This window comes from Ptychodera flava, chromosome 5, assembly GCF_041260155.1.
Source record: "Ptychodera flava strain L36383 chromosome 5, AS_Pfla_20210202, whole genome shotgun sequence".
Lineage (NCBI taxonomy): Eukaryota > Metazoa > Hemichordata > Enteropneusta > Ptychoderidae > Ptychodera > Ptychodera flava.
Window position 1 is genome coordinate 4,326,810 of NC_091932.1, and position 26,020 is coordinate 4,352,829.

The window sequence follows — 26,020 nt, forward strand, 5'->3', positions numbered from 1 at the left end:
TCATTTTTGAATATTATGGCAGATTATAAATTTTCCAGGACTGAATTTCATTTCCAGGCACTTTTTCAAAGACTTTCTAGGAAGCTTTAAAATTCAAGAACTTTTAAGGAGCCCATTAACCCTATATATGTCAACCAGATGATATCAGATAGGTCTTCCGAATGGTCTTTCCCAGATTTTATTTCAGTGTCAGTCTTCAAATTATTTGCATGAAATGTTGTAAATTGCCCAATCTATCCTCTAAATTATAGATATGACTAAAAGCATGGTATGGATGGGGCATGGATTAAACTACATTACACTATAAGAACTTTGAGCTGCTATCTTGTCATAAGTTCACCTCTCTGAACAAATAACTATCTCTGAAATACAAAAGAAGCAGTTTGTACAGATGTACTTGCCTTGCATTCAAGTTGTTGACGTTGTTGTTCCAATCTATCTTTCTCTTCTCGTAGTAGTTTATTGCTGTCAGTTAATACATTCAAAGTTTCTATCTTTTTCATCAGTTGTTGATGCTGAGCAGCTGATCTGGCTGTCACCTATGGCAACAACACAAAGTACAAAATTCACTTGCATTACACCAGTGACAAGTCTAATTGACGATGCTTTAGTTGCTCATATAATATTTAAAGAATATTGTCTCAACTGCTTTACCCTTTGAGTGCTGTACATTTTCCAACCAAAATTTTAGTGCAACATTTTACCAATTTTTATGAACTTAGCTGTAATTTTTCTGATTATTTTGGACCAAATGAACACAATATTTCATAAGCCACAGTTTATCATCAAAAATTTGGCACAAATCGGACAAAAATTGACTGAGGTATATTTCATAAGAGCCAGAAAAATTGACTTTGGTGCTCAACAGGTTAATATAAACATTATATTGTTCTTTCACACACTCAGACTGAGAGATAAACTCAGCACCAAAACTGTTAATTAATTCTATGTTATACACTCAGAGAGATATACAAAGCACCAAAACTATCATCAGTCCAGGGTGATACACTCAATCAGAGAGATATACGATGCACCAAACTGTCATCTATTCAACTTGATACACTCAAAATGCAGTAATATGAAAATTAAAACAATTGCTAACCTGTGATCTTTCTCTCTCTTCTTGAAGATTTTTCTTTGTTTCATCCAATTCTCTTTCCAAATAATCACATTTCTGTTTGTGTCTAACAGATTCTGCATGCGCAACCTCACATTTGGTTTCAGCAATGTCTCTATCACGTCGCATAAACCTACATCATTAGTGAAATAATTTAATGTCATCACTTAGCATGATATAATGTTGAATACCTCATGAAAATCTGATGTTTAATGTGATTAGTGTAATATTGGGATGTAGAATTTTGCAGAAAGCATCTAACTATTAGTGACAACTTTCTCACAAAAAACTTAATTTACTAAAGTCACACTATAAGTGTTTAAGTAATGACTACTGGTACATGTATTCTGTATAATAGTCAGAGAAGAATACAGTTTTACCACAGCACAGTAACATTTCTCTGACATGAATCCTGTCATACACTGATTAAACCTGAACATAAAAGTCACCCTGATTCTGATCTAATTTTTTCTGTCATTCCATAGTTTGTCTGTACAGATTATACGTACACTGGGTTTGAATTACAAACTGTGTATTGAAATTACTTTGCAAACGTTTGTGTAAAACACTATGACCTGATTGTCAGTTGTAAATTTGGATAGATACTTGGTTGAATGGATAATCGTAAGGCATCCTACCTGATAATTTCCAGTAACTGTTCAGAAGATTTGTTGTCTTCACTGAAAGAAATATCAGCTGCACTTTGTGATGCACCCTGGCCTTGCTGGAAAGCTACAAGCTGTTGACTTAACTGTGGAAATAAAATCAATATTATATCACCATAATTTTCTGTATGACATCGTCGACTCTTGTACAGTGAAAGAACTTGCTCAAGAGATCATATAGATGCAAACATTGCCATATAGAAAGCATACAGTGGTAAATAGGTAAGTAATTCCATGTAGGGATTATACTGTGGTAAGTACTGCCACACAGACACTGTAAGCACTGCAATGCAGAGATTGTACTGTTGTAATGACTGTCATGCAGAGACTGTACAGACGTATGTACTGTCATACAGTTTGAATGAAGAGAAAATACTGAGGTTGTATGTACATGTCTTGTTATCATTTCTTTCACTGTAAACCTACACAAAAAAGCCACTGCTTCATGGTTGCATGTAATGTATGTAATAAAGAAACTTGTTCATACTTACAGCTTCTAGCTGGTCATGTAGTGTTGTGTTCTGCTGTTCAAGCTCCTTACACCTAGTTTGAAAATTGGTTGTTTCATCTTTCTGGATTCTTAAGATTTCTTCATAAGAAGCCTGCAATGCAGGAACAGATGTATTTTTTCACGCCACAAAATTTTTTTTTACATTCATGACCTATAATTTTAAAGTCAGTGGCCAAGCTACCTGGCCAATTTCTGCCTCTCTGCACATAACTGTGCAGTCTTCAATATTTCATCTATCATTCACACATTAAATTTTTCAATATCTACCCATGCTGAGTGACATGCCAGTGTTTAAAAACACCTAGCACAGGTATACTCTTCAAACACGGTTTTTGGTACAGGCCACTATACCACCACAAACACTTTCTGAAATGGATCCTGAGCTATCATATTTCACACAAGCATAAACCAGTACTGTACTCACTAGCTACTCAGTACACTTAACTATTTCTAGTACACACTGCACATTGATTCCATCAATAAAATTCACTAGTTCAGGTTTTTATGTGGCTGGGTGTGACAGCAATATCAGTTGAAATACAACTATAAATTCTAGATGTTGCACACTTCTTTACAAAATAAACGATCAGATATCAACTTTATTCAAACTATGAAAGGTCAAATTATCTGTACCAAGTAACGTCTGATATTTGATTGGCCAAATCACTGTGGTCACCCTTAAAATTCTCTTAGCCTGTAGAAAATTTTATCTCTGGACCCCAGTCTAGGCTCTGTTTTAAATCCTAAATGACTTTTAAAGGCAGTAACTAAACTGTGTGAGACATCTTTGAATTCATCTACTTGGCTTAACCTGTTCACCCCCAATTTCCTGTAAACAGTTCCACAATCATCATTGCTAACAATGGGCTTGGGCTAAACCATGGTGGTGAAAGGGATAATCATTTACACAGAAACACAAGTCATAATGTTACCTTGAAGACACTCAATTCATTTTCAGCTCTTTTTGCTTTTTCTTCAGCTTCTGACAGTTTGGAATTAAATCCAGCGAGCTGAAATAAAAAAAGTACATCAGTGGATTTCTGTCATGAAAAGCAACTTCAATACTTTTCCAGCAAAATTTAGAGATTGCAGTTTACTAATCATATCTATAATATCACACAAAACTAAATATATAGATCTATAAAACCACAAAATTGTCATCGGATGAGGCATTACGTTTTTGTTTGATTGCTTTCACACATCAAAGTTTCATTTTACGAACCGATGACTACTGTACTCAAGTCAACTTCCCGCAAATTTTCAACATATAACTACAACATGTTTACATGTCAACAAGCTAAATTTAGTATGATTTTCAACAAGAGATCACTGAACTTAAGAGACACCCGTAATTTCAATTTAACTTTCACTATTGTTATGCAAATTACTGCAGGATCTCTGACACCTTTCCTTTGCACTTCCTTTACTTCAACCATATTGTAAAGGAAGGGGGAGTGTTATAAACAGACAAAACGGCAAAATGAAATCTCTTGATAAATCTGGACTTCATAATTGGTGACTACAATGGGTCACTCTCGATTAGATTGCTTGAGAAGTGAGACTGTGTTAAATTAATCCTCTTTCTACCAGACTCCATAGACAAACCATAGAAATAAATACCACTTGGGAGAGAGAGGCTTAACATCTAGTCTAAGTCTTTTTACTTTATAAACAGTTGTATTCAATCCTCAATAGTAGACAAATGCACACAGCAATGTCAAACTTATTATGTGAAATACAGATTGGATATACAATTGATATCTCTCCTTCTGAACAATGTGTACAAGGCTCTCATACTAATATGTCACATTACATGGCATGTAACTTACTTGTTCTTTAACCTTTGATAGTTGTTGTACATCTGCAGCGTGCAGTAAGAACTCTCGCTCATATTTATCCTGGGCCTAACAATCATGAACAAAAATAAAATGCAGTATCAGTAGCTGGTAAACCAAATCACAAGATTTCTTTCTTTTTAACAATGTGGCCTCAGGTGATATCAGATGATTTACAAATTAGTGAAAGATAATCTACCTGAGACCCAATCAAAGAAGAAAAAATTCTTTCAGAATGTTTCTGCAGAGCTGATGTACTTGTATCCAACTTTTGACATAGGCTTTAATAAAAAGCATTAACATACATGAATTTACATGCAGCACAGGTGAATTTAGAGAGTATAATACCGGTATGCCAATATTTAGAGAGTATAATATATCCATGTCAAAACAAGATAGTGTAAGCACTATCTAAGACCACTTCAAATGTACCCTTGCAGCTAACACGGCATGCCATGTGCAACTGACTGCTAATACGCACATTGCGTCAAGAGATTCCATTCCACTTTCGGATCAGGATGGTAAAATTAAACTAAACATACCTAGCTGCTGATCCACACACATGAACAAACAAAGTCACCTTCGCAGCTAATCACTGACATATAAACTTACCAAAGCACAACTTTAAACTTTTTTGTGAATGTTTTATTCAAGCCATTAATGGCAAAGCATTAAATGAAAGTCTAGAATGCTTAAAGATAATTTAAGATGCTTTTCAGTACTACAGAACCCTAAATGACCAGACACACAATGAGTAAAAACTTACCTCTGCAGCTAATTTAGCTTGTTGTTTACTATCTCTCAACGCAGCTTGTTCGTTGTTCTTTGCTTCAGAGCTCTCCATCAAGCTTTGTTTCAACTCATTTTGTAGTTCGGCAAGATTCTTTCTCAAATCTGCTGTCTGTTTCATAAAGATCAACAAAACATGGACAAAATATAAATTTAATTATTCTGTGATAAATTGAGTACAGTACTTCATCAAAGAGTCTAGCAATTCTTGACTGACTACCATAAGAAATATGAATGTCATTAAGGTGTCTTTCATTTGCAATGTCTTGATGAATGTAATTATAAAGTAGTTGATTATTTCAACTATGACATGTGAAACACACAATTGAAAGAATACACAATAACAGACTAAGAGAAGCATACATCTGTTTCTTGCCGTGATAAATTTTTCTAGTAAAATCATGAACAGTCAAAAGACATTTGCTTTATTTTCTACATTTTGTCACACATTTACCTGAGTGTCAACTGCTTTCTGTAGTTGTGTTTTCTCATTGATCAACTCTCTCTTTTCTTTCTCCAATGACAAAACTTGACTCTCCAGTTTGGCTCTTGCTATAAAATGATAAAAATAAACGAACATGTCATTTACATGTTGACTTAGAAAAGTGGATAATTGTGATAACTATTGATGACTAATAATGAATTCATTATCAACAAAACTTGTCTGTTATAGCTTTCTAATTTTATTGTTTCATTTTCTAATTCCGTTACAAGTAAAGCTTTTTAAAACTTAATTCTGTAACAAGTAAAGCTTTTTAAATCTGCGACAAGTGTTCATATCACCTCTCTAACATACTTTAATATCAATGTTGTTGAATTATCCATTTGACCTTGAAGTAATAGCAAAAAGCTGACACCAAAATGTTTAATTATTTCTTTCTGTGAAGCATTTGTGTCACAGCATTTGTGGATTTTGCAGTGAAAGAAGTTTTGGTATTTTGACAAAACTACAAATTTGCATTTTTATACAAATGAGAGAATCCATGTGACGAATGCTATGTGATGGTTTCAAGAATCTACAGACATGAATTAAGAAACTTACTTTCAGCAGCTTCTTTCAATCTTAATTCTGTAGTTTCTTTAAACAGCTGATTTACGGCATTTTGTTCACGAAGACTTTCCTCCATGGCACTACTGATTGATTTGTACTGTTCACCTTGCTCTTTGGCTTTCTGTATTTGCTCTTTCAAAGCTGAAGTAAAAATACACATTTGAACATAAAACATTAAAACAAGTAGCAGACCGCTCATGTTGTCTCTTTTTTTTAAGTTACTCCAATAGATCACCTGATACCAATTAACAAACAAATTTACACCATGTTTTTGTAGACACCGATGAAGTACTTTTTCAAAAATATCTGTTATACTTTGTAATTGTTTGTCACTGGCTGTAAAAGAAAAGTTCCAAAGACAACATTCACCAATACATGGATAGTATGTTGTAACGAATGAATATTATGAAGTGTTTTTCTTCCTTACATGTATCTACAAATCCATTTACTGCTGGATTGGAGGATGACAGTATTTGTCTTCAGTGTGTACTGATTATTTCTGAACATTCACTTCATCAACAAGATACTGAAGTGTTTTAACTTTGGGATAAATACTTTTAGAAGAATTGATATCATTTCAAATATTTATCTTACCTTTAATTTCAGCTTCATTCTGGTTGATTTGAATCTTCAAATCTTTGATTTCTTCATCAGATGCTGTTGTAGAAATGACTTCAATGGAAGGCTTTTCTGTGTCAATCAATGCATAAATAAAATACACTCTTATTCTGAGATTATTAAGAACAATATATCAAAACTTACCAAATATTGTCACATACTAGCACAATCCAAGATCACACTATAATTATCAACACACTGGACCCAAATCTCACTGATTAGAGTTTAGTTTAGATATAAGAGTATTGTGTATGTGAAATCAAATCTTCCATTAATAAACTTTCTCAAGAAATCTAACTTGTACAAGTTGAACAACTGAATCACTTTGGATGACTGTGCACACCGATGCTTTCATCCTTCAAAACAAATTGTGACAAAGATTTCCATTTAAAACATAACAATTATTCTTTTACCTTGCTGTTTGTCTTGACCCAACTCTGACAGCCGTACTTCCGCTGCTGCTAGTTTAGCTTCTGCTTCTGAACACTGTGGGATAATAAAACATCACAAGTTGAAATGATTTCATTTTGTAAACTTGGTTAGAATACGAAATGACCAGTAGCTTGAAATGACTGATAGCTTGAAATGAATGGTGGCTAAACCATTAGACTTCTAGAAGGGTGTCATTTTAAAATTTTACATGAAGGCCACTGCAAGGTAGGGATCTGTGAATCAGTCATAAATGAGTTCTAGAAATCATTCATCCAAGACTACTAAGAAGGGTGTTACCTGAGAAATGACCCATGGATCTCATTCTGATCTTGAAATGAGAGTATAACACAGACACCAAAATATCCCTGCCACTCCCAACACTACTGTGCTGTTACATCAGAATGAACCATCAGTATTATTACATTCTCTCACCTCTTGTTTCACATTTTTCAGCACTGATTTTAGTTGATCAATTTCTTCCCTTGTTTTCTGATGGTTGTGTAACTCGGTGTCCAACTGATCACGAAGTTTTGTCACTTGACTCTGCAACAATGTTGAAGAAATTGATTAACTAATGATAAAGGCATTTATAATCAGTTTAAAATAAGAATGATAAAGTTGGCAAAAAGATTTCAATAATTCATTTCATTTAGCAGCAAGCATTAATAAATATTTGATGGAAGACATAAAAATGATATATACAAATGAAATGTCTTTTTTGTGTGTTTTAGGCTTGTCTGTGTTTTGGCTGAGTCTTCAATGATTGGACACAGCAACATGGAAGTCAACATAAACAAACAAACAAATAAATAAATAATAAATAAATAAATAAATAAATAAATAAATGATTATCAGTTCCCTCAGTTTGTCTTACAAAACAATACTTATATCTAATGGACAGCAACACAAACATCACCAAATGTTAAGATGTCCAAAGTAACCTACCTCCCATGATTTGGTCACAGCTTTGTGTTGCTCACTTTCAGATTCCAGTTTTCTCCTGGCTGTGCTCACTTCTCTCTCAAGAAACTCAACCTGACTTGTCAGACGGGATTTGTTTTCAAAGTCTGCCCTCTCCAGGTTATTCTGGGAAGCAAAATATCAGCATCAATCTTGAACATGATCAGCAATACTAACATGACAATTGTGCAGACAATTGTGAAAGAGGATACAGATGTATGGCATTTCCTAATGTTTGTCTTGAAGTGGTATTGAAAATATTTAGGTTGAAGTTACAAACCTGCACAACTTTGTTTGTAAGACATGTCTAAAGAAAGATTGCACAATCCATGGTACGCACAAATTGACCAATTTATATGAATGGTGTAGTTGAATCATTTACTCGCTGACCAATCAATAGTTCTTTGATTTCACTTTGACAGGCTAATGAGCAGTGTACTCTCCAACCAGAGTGAAGTGTTACTGACTCAAGTACAAGTTCTCTTTGATACAAGAGTGACTTATGTAAGGTTCTCTTTGATCCAGGATCCATTGACATATTACATGTACTCCTAGAGGGCTGATGCAAAGCAATTTACAGAACTTCTTGACTCAAAAACTTCAGCCATGTACATCAAAACAGAACTTATCATGTTCTATACCTTGATAGTACAGCAATGTGTATCACAACTAAACTTATCAAATATTCAATACCTTGACAGTAATCAGCAATGTATCAAAACAAAACATATATTCATTACCTTGATTGTTTGTAAATTTGTTAGCAGCAAGCTTTGTCCTCTCTGTTCACGACGCAAGGATTCGTTTTCTTGTTGTAAACGCATTTCAACATTCTTAAGTACATCCCTCTCTGCTTTAGTGTTCTCAAGCATCACCCCTGCTCTGGCAAACTTCTCCTGCGTTGCCATCAAATCCTTCATCAATAAAAGAAGAGAGACATGGAGACTCATCTTGTAGTCTGATCCAAACAAGTAATGTATCATATGGGGTATGAATGTTTTTAAATAATCATGACATGGGGAGTCTAGGTCTTTCATCCATGGGTATCGGAAAAGGCTAGGATGACAGGAAAAATTTAACCCTATAACAAGCAATTTGCTTTCTTTAAGGTATTCAGGTTAATAGTAATCAAAATTTACAAAAGTGAGTGCCTTCAGCAGATAAAGTGATATTGCATGCAAGATATCAATTACATTTGAAGTTAAGGAATCAGCTAGGGAGTCCTTCACATCTATGCCAATTGAGGTGTCTGTCCTGTTGTCAATTGTCTCCCTAGCTTGATAAAAAATTATTTTCAAAAGCTCATCAATTTTCCTCTATTTAAAACAAAACAACTTCAAAATCATGAATCATGCAACAAAATTTGCGCCATAAATATTTCAATGTTCAGTAGCAAAAAGAATGAACGCAAAATTAGAACATATACATGAAAAATCTAGGAATATATTCCCTGCCATATTACATATGGCATGGAAGCATAAAAACTATGGCATGGAAGCATAAAAACTACACATAATTTTTGCATATTATTAAAATGTCATCTTCATATTTTCATAGGGAGTTAACTACATGATTAAGACAACAAGATCAACTTAGATTATTATGTAAGCACATATAGAACATTCCATATGGGTTTGAAGAACCTGACATGATATACGGAGCAAAAACTGCTGTGTTTATATCCCCATGATATCATGCCAAAATAGCCTTTTTTACTACCCTAGTATCAGTTCAGCTATGGTGTTTCCACAAGTGTACTGAGATTTATAAAAGAGAAAAGCTCTGTTATATTGTTTTTATATTTCTAAATCAGAGGAAGAGACATTACCTGTGTTAAAGTGTTGATAGTTTGTTGATGGTTTACAACCTCTGTTGTGTATTTTTGGTTTCTCTCTCGCAGTCCTTCTATTTCTTTCTTGTATCCTTCAACATTGGATTGCAGGATTTTGAATCTTTCACCAGAGAACTCAAGCTGTCCATGAAAGAAATTTGGTCATGTGGAGATCATGTGATGTGTAATCAATTGCAAGTATGTGGTATTTTGAAAGATACAGTGGAAATGCCATTCTAAGTGCAGTCAAACTGATGGACACAATATTTTAAGATGGGAAACCAACTCACAAAACACTTGACAATCATAAAATAGGGACAGAATTAATTCACCAACATCTGATGTTTAATTAGTTTTTATGAGGCACTTGCAAAAGAATCAAAGTCACCACTTGGCTTCCCATCGGTGAGTTCATTGATGCAAATATTGCAAAGCTGGCGAATCAAAATAAACCGCAGGATAATATATTCCTTCCATAGCGATAGTGCAGTAAAACTGAACAACATCCTAGATAACACGGTCATCAACAGTTCTTTTCACGGGTGCTGCCATTAATACTCCTCCTTTCCTGGAAGGGTTATTATTATCACTTCATATTGTATGCATTATTCCTTTTATTTTATTTGACCTTCGACTTTGTCCCTTCATTTGGTAATTCTTTCTATGCATACTGTCAGAGTCACTAAAGATCTGAAAAGAGGTCTGAAGATATAACATACCTGAGATGAGAGTTTTGCATTCTGAATCCTGAAATCTGACACTTGTTCTCTCATTTTTTCGAGGTTTTCATTCAACATCCTGAAACAATACATGATATTGAGGTGGGCTATCACATGTAATACACACTATGGAATGTTGGGACACTGCATGTCTGATGCTATAACCATTATTGCAGATTGCTAATGACACCAAAATTACATATCTGTATATCTAACACCACATAACACTAATATGATTTCATGATTTCAGTAAAAGGCAAAACATTTTAGGCATATTAAGACTGTCCTTGTTTCATCATTTACAAATTGAGTAGATGTCTGCTGTGTTAAAACCCTTTTGGCGTGATCTCCACTGATGTGTTATTGGATAGTAAAGTTGTCTTTTACAAAGGTTATGTACAATTGGAGCTGACACAACCTCTGTGACAAATGTGTAACACACACATGTAGTACCTGACAGTGCTATCTTCTAGTAAAAAGACTGTCATTACAAATTTGATACAGAGTTTGCAGACAGTATATGTGTTCTCAGGTTAGCTTTGAAAGCATCAATCTCAACTTTCTCCTGAGATGTCAACGATTGCTTCCTTTAGTAAAGATGACTTACTTTTCAGATTCTGATTTTTCTTTCCTGTACTGATCAAATTCTATCTGAAGCTGTTTAAGAGCTGCTGTTGCTTCTACAGCTGTTGTATCTGCAGCATTGTCAATGTCAGCATTTGTAGAACTCATCATGGATGGCGCCGCCGGTGTTGATACAGCTATGGGACTTGTACTGCTTGGAGTCATCAACTGTTCAGTGACATTCAAAGAAATCAAGAAATTCAATCATTTTAAAAGTAAAACACCAAGAACAAATTCATTTTTTTCAACACTCAAAACAAGTCAGAACATCACTGTACCAACACACTACATTTTAAATCATCAAACACATTGTAATCCACAACACAAATATATGTAATCTAAGTTTTGAACTTGAGAAATATGGAAGACTTCAATCTTTCTCAGGACACAATTTCATGTTCATTATTTGCAATTAAATAACCCCCTAACGTTAAAATTTGGTACTGTTGGTTGTCTGTGCAATGATCTATCATAGACTTCACAAGAATAGGGTTACTAACAACCCTGGTGTAACCAACAGCTGTCCATTGCTATACTTGCTGTTTTTTGTTTTACATAAACAAACACAGACTTGTAAGCTATATATGATTGACCACTGACTTCAAGATGATATATCAAGAGTTTAAACAAATAATGCTGCAAAGCTACTGTGACAAAAACTATAAAGTGATAATTTGATGTAGATTTCAAAGTTCAAAACATGCACAGAGCTATGATAAAGAAAATTATGTTACTTACAGGCACCACATTGTCACCTTTCTGTGTTAATAACACTCTGTACATATCTCGTTGTCTCACTATTCCTTCTACAATTTCTGCTTGTCTATTTCTAGCAGATCTAAGTTCATCAATTTCCTCGATGGCTTTGTCTAGTCGTTCATTCAGCTCGGCAAATCTATCAAAACAAACATGAGAGCAATCACAAAAATATCTCATAAAAATATTAACATAAATACTAACAATTTGGCATCACAGGAGTTAAAAGTTGATATAGTCGAGACAATCTTGGTACATGTGGGAAATCAACATAACATACTGCACTGTACAAAACATTGCAGAAATTAATTCAGTTCACAATCAGTGATAATCATTTCAAGATTAGCGATGAAAATAACTAATCCATAATATAATTACAAACAATCAATTTCAGGATATCTTTTGTAACACATCAGCATAACAGGCAGTTCAGTATTACTCTACAAAGCAGTTTCCATGGAGACTTACTCTGTATCCTTGGCAACTCGTTCCTCTTCTTCTTTCTTCTCACTTAGGTCACGTACAACACTCAACAAACGCTCATTTTGCTCCTGTAATTCTTCAATATTCCTGAAAGACAGACAGAGCATTAATACTACTATCAGCTTATCTATCTTTGAAACAATAAACACCATCAAATTGACAAAGGTTTTTTCAGAGGATGATAGAAGAAACATTACAACTGTATGTTTGTTACTGTGGCGGCCTATGGGAAATTAATTAGTGGTAAATGGCATGTAACACTGATTCCAGCATTGCCAAGTCATCAGTGTGCCTATGAAGTCTATTTGATACACAACTGATTCACACACTTCCTCTTGATAATTTATATTTAAATGAACTGATATCGGATTGATCATAAGAAATTTCCAAAAATATTCTAACAGGGTCTCAAAGTACTGAAATTTTTGTAGTGAGAGGCACATCAATGGTAATATAAGGGAGGCAATCCAAATATACACTGAACGAATCTGAGTTACATTATGTATTTTGTTCAATATTTTAAGTAGTGAGATGAAACACTGGAAATACTGAGAACAGATATATCATTGCCGAATTTTTCCTGTGCTTCCAATACACAACACATTATGTTATGTACAGTGTCGCTGTCTGGGAGAGAAAGCTGTAGTGAGGAAAGCGTTGCCGTAGAGAATTAGATAAAGTAGTTATCTCACCTGAATGACACAAGTTTCTCTGTAATGATATGAGATGAACTTGATACATCACTGGATGAAATATTTGCATCATCAGCTGCTGTACTCACATGTCCACCACGTGCCTCTTCCACTTCCTTCAAAAGAATTCTCACCTGCAATCAAAAACAACTCTTTTTCTTAATTAAGGTAGAATACACCTCAGGGACAGATATTTGGACTCTCAAATTTTTCCAATTCTTTTCTGATCTACCACATGTGGAGGTTCATTTAAAGCTCTGGGTGTAAGAAAACTTTTTACCATCTTAGTTTTCCAAAATCGAAAATTTTATTTTTCTCCATTGAGTTAACACAATGATGTCAGTCATTTTGGTAAATATTGGGTAATTTGTTTCACCAGTACCAAAATTTGCGCGGTGACCCCGATTTATTCTTGATTTTGAAAGAGAATTATTAAAAGATTGCTTGAGGAAAGTTTGAGCAAAGTTTAGGTCTTTCACTTTCAAGGCACATACTACCTTCATAGATTGAAAGTCTACACGAACATAAACATAATTGTGTGTTGTACCTGAACAGTAAAAGCAATATTCTGACCAAACCAAAGATGGGAAATTTGAAGTTTGTGAAAGTACTACAGTTTAATCCTATAGTAAATGAACCGAAAATACAGGCAATATGGATCAGATGTGTTATTGACTTTACCTGACGTCCAAGATCAGATGTTTGTAGTCGTAGTCTGCTATTTTCTCTGGTTTGTTGAGATACTTTCCTCTCAGATTCATCTGTTTTTATTCTCTGCTGCTCATTTTCCTGTTTTTATAGAAGAGAAAGGTAGGATATGATAACATTTCACAAGACGAGGTACGCAACACAGAAAGTACAACAATGCATAAGAAAGTTTAATGTTTGCCAAGTCTGGAGAGGCTTGAGGTCTGGAGAGGTCTGATCACTCGGCTGGAAACCCAATAACATTTCTGTTTTTCTTCAATGGTATTCCTGCCAAGTTCATCTGTCACTATCAGGTCAAGTTTGTTAAAACATGTCCCATATGTTAGATTTAAACAAAGTCTTGAACATTTGAAGGCTATTAAAACAACAGATATACTCTGACTATGATTTTTACTGACTTGGACCACTATGACATACCATGCAAAGTAACAACACTAGCAACAACACTTTACTCACCAACATGGCTGCATCAAGTTTCCTTGACAACTGGTCTACTGTTTGAAGCAATTTCTCATAGTCTTCACGTTGTTGTTGCATGATTGGAGCTTTCTCCTCAATCTCTTTCAGTATGTCATCTAAGTACTGATTAAGGCGTCCATTTTCTTGCTTTTCAAGTGCCAGTGCATCACTGACTTCCACATATGAACTGTAAATCTGTACAAGAAAGATGTGAAATGATGATATATTGAATCTTCATGTGAAAGTATCTCTTTATTGAATTGGAAATGGTACACTAGTGTACCAGGCAAACTTTCCACTTGTTAATATTTGCGAGGCAATCACAATCGCGCTGACTGACTATGACTGCACTGGTTCACACGGGGTGCATACCCACAATGGCTATCAAATCTCCGTGCATACAAATCGTATTCCATTATGGGTACTTTCACTTACCATGGGATGCAAGTACTTAGGCAAAAGCTGTACTGTATATGATAAGATGCTAGCCTTACCTGTGTAAGTGTCATGCCAGACTTGAGTTGACTACTGGTTGCAGCTGCTGTTGGGAATATAGATATCAACTGATCCTCTGACAGTGATGTGTCACCTTCTGATAGACAGACAGTAAATACACTTGATCAGAATGCAGAACATTTCCTATATGCACTTATAAAATCACTTATTAAAACATAAACTTCATCCCATTTGAATGTAAATGATGATAACAATTAAATGGTTTGAAATAAATGTGTATCTTAGAGTATTGATTTATTTGTTCATCTGTCATCAAATCAGTGCAAACTAAATAAATAACACACTGAGGCACCCTTTACTAAATCAACCATTCGAGGCAATCACAATCACGTTGACTGACTATGAACTATTGTTGAACTATTCATGGTTGATGGTTGAGTAGAGTGCATTGCTCAGGGGCACAACACAATGTTTGATTTTCAGACTCACCATCCTCTGACTACAGATGTGCAGCAGATCAGGTTATACAGTATCTGATAGACAGATTGTCATTATTCAAAGCAACTTAAGGAGTCTGAAACTGAGACTGTTGTGTAGTTGATTGGCTGTTTTGAAACGATTCACTAACAATAGCCAACCAATAAGCTACAAACATCCTAGATGCTGCGTATTGCTTCTCCTTCTGACTTTAATTCCTATGCCCTGTCCCTACAAAATTTACCAACAGGTAAATTCTACCAATACAGAGGAATATCCATAGACTTCCCAGAACAGATTACATTTTCAAAGGGTAAACTGAATTGATCCATTACTATTTTATGCCTACCTTTCTTCCTTGAAACAGCCAGCAGATCATTTGCGTGTTCTAATTCTCTTTCCATTTTTTCAATTTTTTCATCTGCAGTGAAAAGAAAATCATGCATGAGTTACCATAGGTCAAAGGCCCTTCACTGACATAATATACAATTCAAAATCATTTTGTTCACAGAGTTCCATAGCATGCGGCTGTTTGTTACCAGAACAATGTTCAATACAAACCGGTAGATAGTATAAATATCACATTGTAACACAGAAAGTCTGTCTTTGTCTATTTCACATTTTAAATATTTTTCAACAGAACTTTGAAGATGACAATACAGATCATATCACAAGATAGCAAGCATGTTTCTTTATCATTACTCTGTCACCTAACTACACAATAACAGAGCCAATTCTCAATACCAAAACTAATCTCAATTTGTAACAAATACTCTAAAACCTAGGGGCACTTTGTATATTGCAACCTGGAAAAAAACCCAAAATATTGACTGACAAATAATTATAGTGCATATAGGGTTTTTACTGGATTAGAGAACAAATTGTTTGACAAATGGTGATTATTTTGAGTCAAGTTACAAATGGTGATTATTTTGAGTCAAGTTACAAATGGTGATCATTTTGAGTCAAGTTAACACTGGTCTACTTTACCTAGTTCTTTTTCCTTCTTGACATGTTGCCCATCAACAAATTTCATACTCTCTTCAAGAACACTATGCTGATCTGACGATTGCTTCAGCAACTTCTGAAGTTCTTCCACTGCGGTTTGTAACTCCTTCTCTTTCAATTTACTTTCCTCAGACACCGACTGAAGACAATATAGTCAAATAGATAAGTCAGATTAATACAGAGAGGACAGCTTAAGTGTTAAATCCAAAGTGTAAGTCAGTAAAAGAAAATTCACAGACAGGATTACTATGCCACTAATCATTCAAAAATAACTAGCTGATTGTTCATACTGTGGTCAACTTTTGTATTTCTCACTTCTGAATAACTTGGATAGGGTCTTATGCATGAACATACAGCAAAAATTCCCTAAATGTTTGGGAGGATCATGTACACAAGCTGTATTGATATTTAATGAGACACACCTTGTAGAGTTCAGTCAGTCTGGACTGAGCCTGTATCTCAACATGGAACTGTTCTTCATTTTGAACTTGATTATCCTGCACCTACAGAGTAGAGTTTAAAGAAAAAGTTGTAAATTCAATAAAAATATTCTGCAAGCAAACTTACAAACATTATAAACCTGTGCACACTTGAGGAACAAAAAAAAAACATGTTCCTTTCTCTCAAAGTCATACTCTATACAGAAGTTACAGAAATACTGCTTCCTATTAACACTGAATATATGATGTATGCATCGGGGTATTAAAAGCAAGATTCTCCACAAGGCGGTTTTGGGGTGGCTATTTTTTGAGCAATCTGTTAATATGTTAATAACTGTACAAAAAAATAAATTTTCAGAACAAAAGAATATGTAAATTTTGCATTGTTAAGTAAATTGGCCAATCCTCTCTTTTTCCAAACTGTGAAGAACACTGGTATTAAACATGTCATAATATATTCTATGTGATTACATTACACACCATTTGACTTGAAGAATCTATTGGAATAGATGCGTGTCAGATTTGAAGAATTCAGTATTTAAATTTTCAAGTCAAAATAAAAACAACCTTCTCAAGACAAAAATGATAAATATTGTACACAACTGTGTACAGCTATGAGTAGCCATATTTGAGATATATGTGTGTGGGTGGATGTGGGTGAATACGCCTCATTATCACAAGTACATGATTGAATGACTGTGTACAGCTATGAGCAGCGATATTTGTGATCTGTCTGTGTGGGTGGATAACACATCATGACCAGATTTGTCATTTGGGAACCGATGAGACAAAGCATAACTTCACTTACATCTTTAACTTTTTGTATGAGTGATTCTATTCTAGTGTTCTGGGTTTCATTAGTTGATCTCAATGAATCAACGGTATCTTGTAAATGTTTGATTTCTTGGTTCTTGCTTTCAACTTCTGACTTCAATGATAAAACTTGTGAAGACTGCAACAAAAAAAATACCAGTAAATGTTGACTGTACATGAAATAAAACACTGTAAGATTTACTCAAATCGTGCAAGATTTTACTCAAATTGAGCTTTCAGATTTGTGATGTTTTCAGAAATGTAGATAAAAACAAATTTTTAGTTACAGGATAGGAAAAAAAGCTATATTTAAAACACTCAAAGCAGCACTAACAGACATGATTTGATATCAGAAAGACATTACACTTTAATATTTCCATGAACAACGTAACACTGGTGTTGTTAACCTCTTTTCCACACATTTAATGTCATTATAATTACAGGTATTACCAGTACAATCTTACCTTTGCTTTTCTCAACGCTAGCAATTCATCGGTTTTCTCTCTCAATTCTTTATTCAGCCATTCATTCTGCTGATTTTGCATTTCTTTTTCCTGTTGCAGTCTTCTCTCCCGATACTGCCATGGCAACAGAGTAAAATGAAATTGTAAGTGAAGTGCATTGTACACAGATAGGTTAAAGTTTTACAGTAAAATGCCACTTCGCACAGTACAAGTGCGAATTGTTAGAATACCAAGGTAACTCAGCCAACTGCATAATCTATATTGCATGCAGTGTAACGCAGGACATCACACAGCAAACTGTTATGTGTTATCTCTTTATATGATCAAGTTGAATTCAAACTACAATTTATTAATGCATTAGATGAAAATCAGAGCATCTGTCTACTTTATCATAAAATCCAGGTACTTCTTTGCACATGTTGTATAGTTCTTATTGACCAAAGTCAAAATACTGTTACCGATAATTTTATTTGAATATCTTTTTCAATCATGATTACATTCTTCAGAAGTGAAAGGTACCAGACACTAGACAGAAACACACTATATAGTTGATTGAGAACAGCTCAATTTAAATTATACAGTACATTGCATATCAGCTAACATAGAGTCATTAGTGTTCTTCCCATGAATTTCTCATACTATAGTGGTAAATTTGCATAAAAACATAATAAACTGTTATGTTCTGTTGTTTTACCAAAGTTAAATAGTGGCCAGTCACTAAGCTTTAATTGCTCTGGGGATAACACTGGTCATGTACAGTATGTTGAAAATGAACTCACATACAGACATATACATATTGTCTGCCTCACTCACAGTACATCTGAAACATGAAAACTAAACATCAAATTTTTGATTTACCTTTGTAGAGACATCTTCTTCCAAAATTTCATCAAGTTTAGCCTGTGCTTGTATTTTAGCAGTATTAGCATCCCCTAATTTCTCTGACAAATCACTCCACTCATCTGAAAACAAGGCAATGGTATGCAGTGGTTATGAAACAATGTATATAACATGAATCTGAACTTGTCACTTATCCTTGATAAAACACTGCCAAATGTCACAAATCATCGCTTGTATACTGCAATGAGGAACACATTTGTCAGTGTGTACAACTAGGACAATCCACACCATTTGTGGATCACTTGAGAAAAAGGATTTTTCATTACAGCATTTTCTAGATATTGTCATTTCATAACATTACACAACATATTGTCATTGTGACATAATTTTGTCTCACTCTGTCTCAATCATTTTTAACTTGTGGTCCTATTGGCCAGGCGGTGACAGCCATAGAAATGAAGCTTGGACACATTCAGAATACTATCTATCCACATGTAAGGAAATGAACAAAATATACAAATAGATACAGCATGCCAAGGAGTGGAACATATTCTCATTGTTGTAAATACATACAGTGTGTGTGGGATGAAAATGTCAGTTTTACCTGACCATGTAAGAGTTCAGACAACTGTTACCCAACCATGTAAGAGTTCACACAACTGTTATCCAACCATGTAAGAGTTCAGACAACTGTTACCCAACCATGTAAGAGTTCAGACAACTGTTACCCAACCATGTAAGAGTTCAGACAACTGTTATCCAACCATGTAAGAGTTCAGACAACTGTTACCCAACCATGTAAGAGTTCACACAACTGTTACCAGTGTAAGTTGCAAAGAGCTGTCTATACATGCGCACATTCTAGAAAACATAAATGAAAATGGTGGTGTCATCTGCAAATAAACAAGTGATACTGAAGAAATTGACTTTCAAGAGAGGAAAATGGATGGTGTGTGGTGTGGAAGACATACTGGCGGGTCATTTTAAGGTAACAGCTTACATGTATGCTGGTTTCACCTCAGGGCAAAGACTTTGGGGAGGCTCCAAGTCTAAAGGGCTAACAAATGTACATGTATGCTGTTACCTGAAATATGCCAGTCAACTACCGTATATGTATACTATTCACTGAAATTTGTATACAAATGGATTTCTTACCGTTCAATCTTTCAATTTCATGGCTCTTCTTCTCAAGTAGTTCAACAAGCTCCCTCTTCTCTGTCTCCAGTTGTGCATTTGATTTTTCAAGTTTCAACTGTTGGAATCAATTTAGACACTTGTTCATTATTTAATCAAAGAAAAAACTACCAGTACCTAAGTCAACCAACAACCTGAATTCTAAATGAATATGGTTCTGAATCTAACCTGTGTTGACAGGTTTCCCTCTCTTGTTTCTTCTAACTTCTTCACTTTATCTTTGGTAGACTTGAGTTCATTTCCTACAGATAAAAAGAAATGAAATGATTCAGTGTCACGTCAACAACGATAACAATTAGAAATGGTAATAGATTAAGATGGAAATTATTAGACAACATATACATCATCAACAACTAAATGACACAGTCCACCACCTGTAATTTCTTGAAAATGTAAAAATGCATTTGTGTCAAAGGCAAAAATGGAATCAAAAAGTCAAGTGTACAGCACTGAAAAAGTGCTTATAAATCAATAATTATTCAATAAGAAAATAGGATGACCTATTGCAGTACTTACCCAACTTGTCTTTTTCAGTCTGAAGTTCATTACGTTCAGCTATGGTAGATTCAAGTTTGGAATTACAGCTGATAACTTGCTTCTCAAGCTCAAAGTATGTTTGGTCTGAAATCAAAAATATAGACTACAGGAACTCATTCATTTGCTCAGCATGCATGTACTCTGAAATAGCAACTGTCCATGCTGTCAACAATGCTGTAAACTTCTCTACGGTGAGGCAGTCAGTTTTGTTTTTTGCGACTTCGCTCACCAGTAGCGCTACAATGCTGAAGGCCCTATAGACTGGAAAATGAGCGCAACATCAGTGTAGTGTACCCAAGGTACCAAATATATTAATTCTACTGTATATCGTTGCACTTATCTACCAAAAAAGAACACTTCAAAATCATCTACACTAACCTTGTCATTTTGGGGGACTTAAATTGCCTGGGACACAGCGATCACACTCGACAAAGATCATTGGCAAAACAAAACATTGCGCATGTGTCCGCTTTGCGTTGAACACGTCCAATATTTGCATATTGTACAAAAAGGTGTGCTACACTACACTAATGTTGCGCTTATTTTCCACTCTATAGGGCCTTCAGCATTGTAGTGCTACTAGTGAGCGAGGTCGCAAAATAAAACAAAAAACGACCACCCTCGCCGTAGAGCAGCTATGTTTATCCCTGATGTACCACAGGCACCACCGTAGTTGATAGCGCTTTCAGTGTAGTAGAAAGAGACTGAAAGCCCTTTCAACTACGGTGGTGCCTGTGTGATGGTGAAATTTTCATACGGATGATAGACTTTACCACTCAACTAATCAGCAATCTGTTTCAACATTCAGTTGTTGCTTCAGATGAGGTTGAAATTTGACATTTCTTTGCTCAAAGGGCATGTAAAATAGGAAGTGATCCCACTAATATGTTGTTCAACGATGGTTTCATTCATGTTACTCAAAATGTAGTCTGAAATCAAAATAGAGTACAAGAAGTCAAACAGAACGCCATTCGGCGACAGATTTACCACTTGTGGGGGCTCATTTTACAGTTCATGGAGTAAGAAAAAAATTATACCAGCTTAGTTTTTCAAAAATCAAAAATTTTATATTTCCCATTTGCGCTAACACAGGGATGGCGGCCATTGTGAATTTCAAATACTGGTAGATGAACGGTAATTTGTTTCTCTAGTTCAAAAATTTACATGGTGAACTCTCATTTCTACCGCCGTGAGGATCCCTGCATACTAAACTTTCATGCTCACCGCAAATTATCCCGATAGTTTTCGTGCAAGGCCATTTGCATTTACCAGGCAGCACTGCATGAGATTGGGAGAGCAGAGTTCAACTTCAACATGCGGACGTGCTATCAAATGCAACGATTTAGCGTCACCCTCAGTTAATTTAAACAGCTATATACAAAGTCGTTCAGCTATTTATCAAATAAGCAAGTTGTTTCAGACTTATTTTGCTTTCACAAGGCCATGGTGTATGGAAAAGAACGCCGGACGAAAAGAACGCTGCTGGTGTTGACAGTGAAGACTACGACTTGCAAGCACAAAGTTGTCATCATCGATTCAGAGGAATATTACTCACCCGCATCAATTTTTACACGATCTATCTGAGCTTTCAGGTCATCAGTTGTGCGTTCATTAGAGACGAGGAACGACTCTAATCTGTCCTTAACTTCGTTGGATAGCTTTTCGAGATCATCTGGGCCTAAAACTGCGGTAAGGCGTGCGTACTGACTGTTTGCCGCCATCTTTCTGAAGGCAGGAACTGGAAATACGAGTGGACTATACTAATTCAGAAAAGGGGTGGTCAGACCACATCTGGTTGCGATACCAAGTCGGACTGGTACACTGCACTGTACTCCATTTCCAACGCTGGCTGCGCGCAGCCACAGGTTGCAGGATCGAGCACTTCAATAATCTTTTTTAGGGATGTGTGCTCCCGGCCCCCTCCGGCTTGGACTACCTGGGGTGGACAATTTGATATCGGGGAGGGGGAGGGGGGTTATATTTCGCTTTCGGGTGAAAAACAAGATCCAAAGAGGTTGCCTATGAAAAAATCCAGCCAAGGATGACGTACAGAAAAAATAAACAAGATTGCCAGCAGATATTGAGTAAAAAATAATGCAGTCTTTCCTTAAAGTTTTTGGTGTGCTCCATTTTATAACTTTTTAAATTTTAGAGTGCCCTTTTGGCACACCATTTTTACAATATCTTTCAATGTCTATTTTCATAACATAACGTTCCCAGTGTTTCAATTCATAACATTTCATTTTATTAATGGCTGCTCAGATTAATATTAACTCACACTTTTGATGTTGTTTTACGTAAGATCCAATAGAAGCTGCATTCTAAAATGAATTAGCCATACCCTGACTTTGAACTAGGCCTGGCAACATCTGTCACATAAACTTTTAAAACATTACATGTAAAAAGCCAAAGAACTTCTGTAGCATATTCATTTACTTTTGTTCTTAAGACATTTGAATGGACAGACATTCTCACATACATATTAAATTCCTGTACATTGTACATTTAACATTATATTGACATACAGACCTTGCTGCTGCTTCACAAATATCATTACCAACAGCATCTAGACTATCTATAATAACTATATACCTTGTTTATTTACATATTGTTAAAAATGCTGACTCAACAGTCTGAAAGCTGTTTCAAGGAATGGAAATGTATGATGAGGAAAATTGCTTAAAAGCTACACACTGTTTGAAGGCTGAAATTTAACATACAAGCGATGTGAGCAGCATAATATCCAGGTGGTACTTACAGTGTTCAACTTGCAGCCAGGACACCCCCTTGCGACAATGTCCCCAAAACAGAAGCCCGTGTCCCACATTCTGGTGTACTGTGGGCCCACTTCAGGCAAACTCATGAGTCGACTGTGTTTGGCAAGTAATATCTGTTACCGACGATGACCTTTGTTTTGCATAATTATTTTGAAGCTTATATTTACATACTTTTTTTAAACAGTGATTAAAAGTAATTAAAACACTGTACTAGATTTAGTAACTTGCTTGTTTGCTTGTAGTCCTACTGAGCTCTGATTGGAGGCAGATACGACTGCTACAATGGCCTGAAATGCAAGCATAAGTGACACTTAGCTCATTTTGTTCTGTGAAACTAATTTGCTATAAAATAATATAAAATTTGAACTGACAACTGATGAATGTCATCCCAAAATGTGTAAAATGTCCCCAAAAATAAATGGTGGTGGGACACAGTGTCCCCTGATTTAAAATTCTTGGCTGCAACACTGTTCATCTATAGGTTCAATGTTGCCAGCATGCAAACAAGAATCTCTTTTAAGTCTCTGACTCGCCTTGCATAATTTTAAATTTATGCAAACACAGACAGGATCAATAGCAGGTACAGACATGTAAATGTCATTGGGAAATTTTAATTATAATGCATTGGAAGAAAGTACAATATTACATAATTTCAGTAAATGCAGAATTTCAATATATCCAATTTTACAAATTAGCAACTAGTCCCCACCGCAGTAAGGGAAGTTCAACCAAGAAGTGAATTCTGCTGATGGTGATATATATGGTGATTGAGATCATCAGTGTTATAATAATTATCAGACTGAAGGACAACATGTGAGGAGATCAGGACACCCCGGGGGACCAACTTGGAGGGGGAGCCCACGGTGGTTGCTGGTGCAAAAACTTTCAATGGGCGAACTTTACAATTATCTAAAGAAACCTAGGTGATGTAGCATCTAGTGCAACCGAAACAAATTTCGGTAACTTTAAACCACATGCGCTTGGGGTATTGCAGTTTACGGTAACGTAATTAACCACTATCGACCGATTCAGCGCATACTATACTGTAGCACATCACTCCAAGCGCCTGTGGGCAAGGACTGGGTCGTCTGAATCAAGGTGAAGTGATTCAATTGGTCAAAAGAGGGCGCTTATCCCGGAAATGATTACGGGCTTGCTGACGATAGCGGTAAATCTAAAAGATGGCGCATATGATGAGGAGTTTTGGTAAGTCGTCCATTATTTAGAGACACGTTTGTTCCCTTAAGGTGACACATATTTTAAGAAATACAACGATGATCTCATGGATGGCTCTTCATGCGTCCTCTGACCCTGAACAGAGTGCAGTGTAGTGTGTCATGCCCATGTCATGATGTAGTGAGCGACAGTGTCAGAGGAACTGTACAATATTTGCTGTAGTACTGTAGTTCGAGGATTTGCCTGGGATTGTTGGTTTCAAGAGACCGCGAAACCAGGTTTTGCCGTCCAACCACAACCCCAGGCGAAACTTCGAACTACTATAATGCAGCCAACGGTATATCTGTCCCCGTGGAAGTGCCCCGTGAAGAATCTGCCAGAATGCTAATGAGTAGATGGATGTCATTGTAAGACATCCTTATTTACACTACTGTTTACGTAATCCCGCTAGTGGCGCCAACTCGGATGTCAACAGAGCGAAATCCTAGGAGAGCGATGACATGTATATCCAGGGCGTGATGTGGACTTGGTAGTTTTAGTGTAGAGTTATGCCACTTTCCGACGTTCTGATACGTAGATCATGAGTAGACTATCTATCTGTGTATCAGAACGTCGGAATGTAGCATAACTCTACACTAAAACTACCCAGTCTACATCACGCCTGTGATTCAGACATAGACAGATACAACCCAGCACTCACTCCGAGGTTTAGGTTACCCTACTGGTGTAAAGGAAGATGTAAAATTTTCCAAGTGTTTATCCTCAACGAGAGCAGGCTCATAATGTAAAGAATATTTGCATTGCACCCCCCCCCCCAATCCTGGATCAAGCTGCCAGACATTCTTTTTACCTGTAAATACAGCACAATATCTATCAGTACCACAGGCTAATCGTAGATAGGTTAAAAAATGAACTCTCCAAGTGACTGGCAGCAATGTATAATCTCCTGTTAGTGCACCTCTTTTATGCAAAAGGCATTTTGTGACAGGTACTCGGTGCTGTGCACATACATTGAAAGATCACATATAGTCTATATTTAGAAACAAATTTAAAGGGCATGTTTTTGATCAGCTTTATGTCTGAACAGACAGATTAGCTGAACACAGCTTTCAAAGGACAACAAGATTTAAATCACATAATAGTGTAAACAATGAATGGTAACAAGCACCAATACAAGAAGCCATGATTAAGGTCTCCCCCTTTTAAGGAACCCTTTTCCTGCCGAGCGCCCCTGTCCGTTATCCTGCCAAGTCGGTCAAAACCGGCCCCCTTTTCCGTGTCTACAGAAGATAGGCTCTCCTGCACGCTTTCCTGCCAGGCATTTGGCGGGAAAATACCGCATTTTCGGGGTACGATTACCGACCATATACGTGTTAGACTTCAAAAATTTTTGCATGCCCGTATAGAGGGGCAACCGCTGATGAGGTTGTGTCCAGAAAATGACGAGGTCACGGGCGTTGTTTGCCCCGGGGGACGTGCACTTTTATGCCCTTTTCTAGCTTACTTTCGCGGAAGTAAAGCTCGTTCGCCGGCACGCACGGCCACACCGGGGAAACGTCACCTCTCTCGTGGGTTAGTAGAAGACCCA

General features: G+C 36.0%; 2 protein-coding genes across 2 annotated transcripts in view; one reads left to right on the top strand and one right to left on the bottom strand.

Annotated features, from left to right (window-relative positions):
- Positions 1–22,224, bottom strand: part of LOC139132792 (nucleoprotein TPR-like) — a 58,725-nt gene extending 36,501 nt beyond the window's left edge. Inside the window, exons 1-33 of the mRNA XM_070699050.1 lie at positions 22,035–22,224; positions 20,459–20,563; positions 20,111–20,184; positions 19,904–20,000; positions 18,767–18,870; positions 17,909–18,022; positions 17,440–17,583; positions 16,614–16,694; positions 16,174–16,330; positions 15,533–15,604; positions 14,745–14,842; positions 14,248–14,445; positions 13,765–13,872; positions 13,084–13,217; positions 12,377–12,478; positions 11,891–12,047; positions 11,136–11,320; positions 10,529–10,607; positions 9,807–9,950; positions 8,719–8,892; positions 7,964–8,104; positions 7,451–7,561; positions 7,000–7,072; positions 6,563–6,658; positions 5,960–6,109; positions 5,372–5,469; positions 4,895–5,029; positions 4,123–4,197; positions 3,226–3,303; positions 2,274–2,384; positions 1,756–1,868; positions 1,103–1,250; positions 402–539 (exon numbers count right to left, since the gene is read on the bottom strand). Coding sequence (XP_070555151.1) covers positions 402–539; positions 1,103–1,250; positions 1,756–1,868; positions 2,274–2,384; positions 3,226–3,303; positions 4,123–4,197; positions 4,895–5,029; positions 5,372–5,469; positions 5,960–6,109; positions 6,563–6,658; positions 7,000–7,072; positions 7,451–7,561; positions 7,964–8,104; positions 8,719–8,892; positions 9,807–9,950; positions 10,529–10,607; positions 11,136–11,320; positions 11,891–12,047; positions 12,377–12,478; positions 13,084–13,217; positions 13,765–13,872; positions 14,248–14,445; positions 14,745–14,842; positions 15,533–15,604; positions 16,174–16,330; positions 16,614–16,694; positions 17,440–17,583; positions 17,909–18,022; positions 18,767–18,870; positions 19,904–20,000; positions 20,111–20,184; positions 20,459–20,563; positions 22,035–22,200 — 3,960 coding nt within the window. The 5' untranslated portion in view covers positions 22,201–22,224. The remainder of the gene's footprint in view (positions 1–401; positions 540–1,102; positions 1,251–1,755; positions 1,869–2,273; positions 2,385–3,225; positions 3,304–4,122; positions 4,198–4,894; positions 5,030–5,371; positions 5,470–5,959; positions 6,110–6,562; positions 6,659–6,999; positions 7,073–7,450; positions 7,562–7,963; positions 8,105–8,718; positions 8,893–9,806; positions 9,951–10,528; positions 10,608–11,135; positions 11,321–11,890; positions 12,048–12,376; positions 12,479–13,083; positions 13,218–13,764; positions 13,873–14,247; positions 14,446–14,744; positions 14,843–15,532; positions 15,605–16,173; positions 16,331–16,613; positions 16,695–17,439; positions 17,584–17,908; positions 18,023–18,766; positions 18,871–19,903; positions 20,001–20,110; positions 20,185–20,458; positions 20,564–22,034) is intronic.
- A 2,171-nt stretch (positions 22,225–24,395) lies between these two features.
- LOC139132793 (uncharacterized) overlaps positions 24,396–26,020 on the top strand; it is a 53,248-nt gene continuing 51,623 nt past the window's right edge. The window contains exon 1 of the mRNA XM_070699051.1: positions 24,396–24,462. The gene's annotated coding sequence lies outside the window, so the exon portion shown is untranslated. The remainder of the gene's footprint in view (positions 24,463–26,020) is intronic.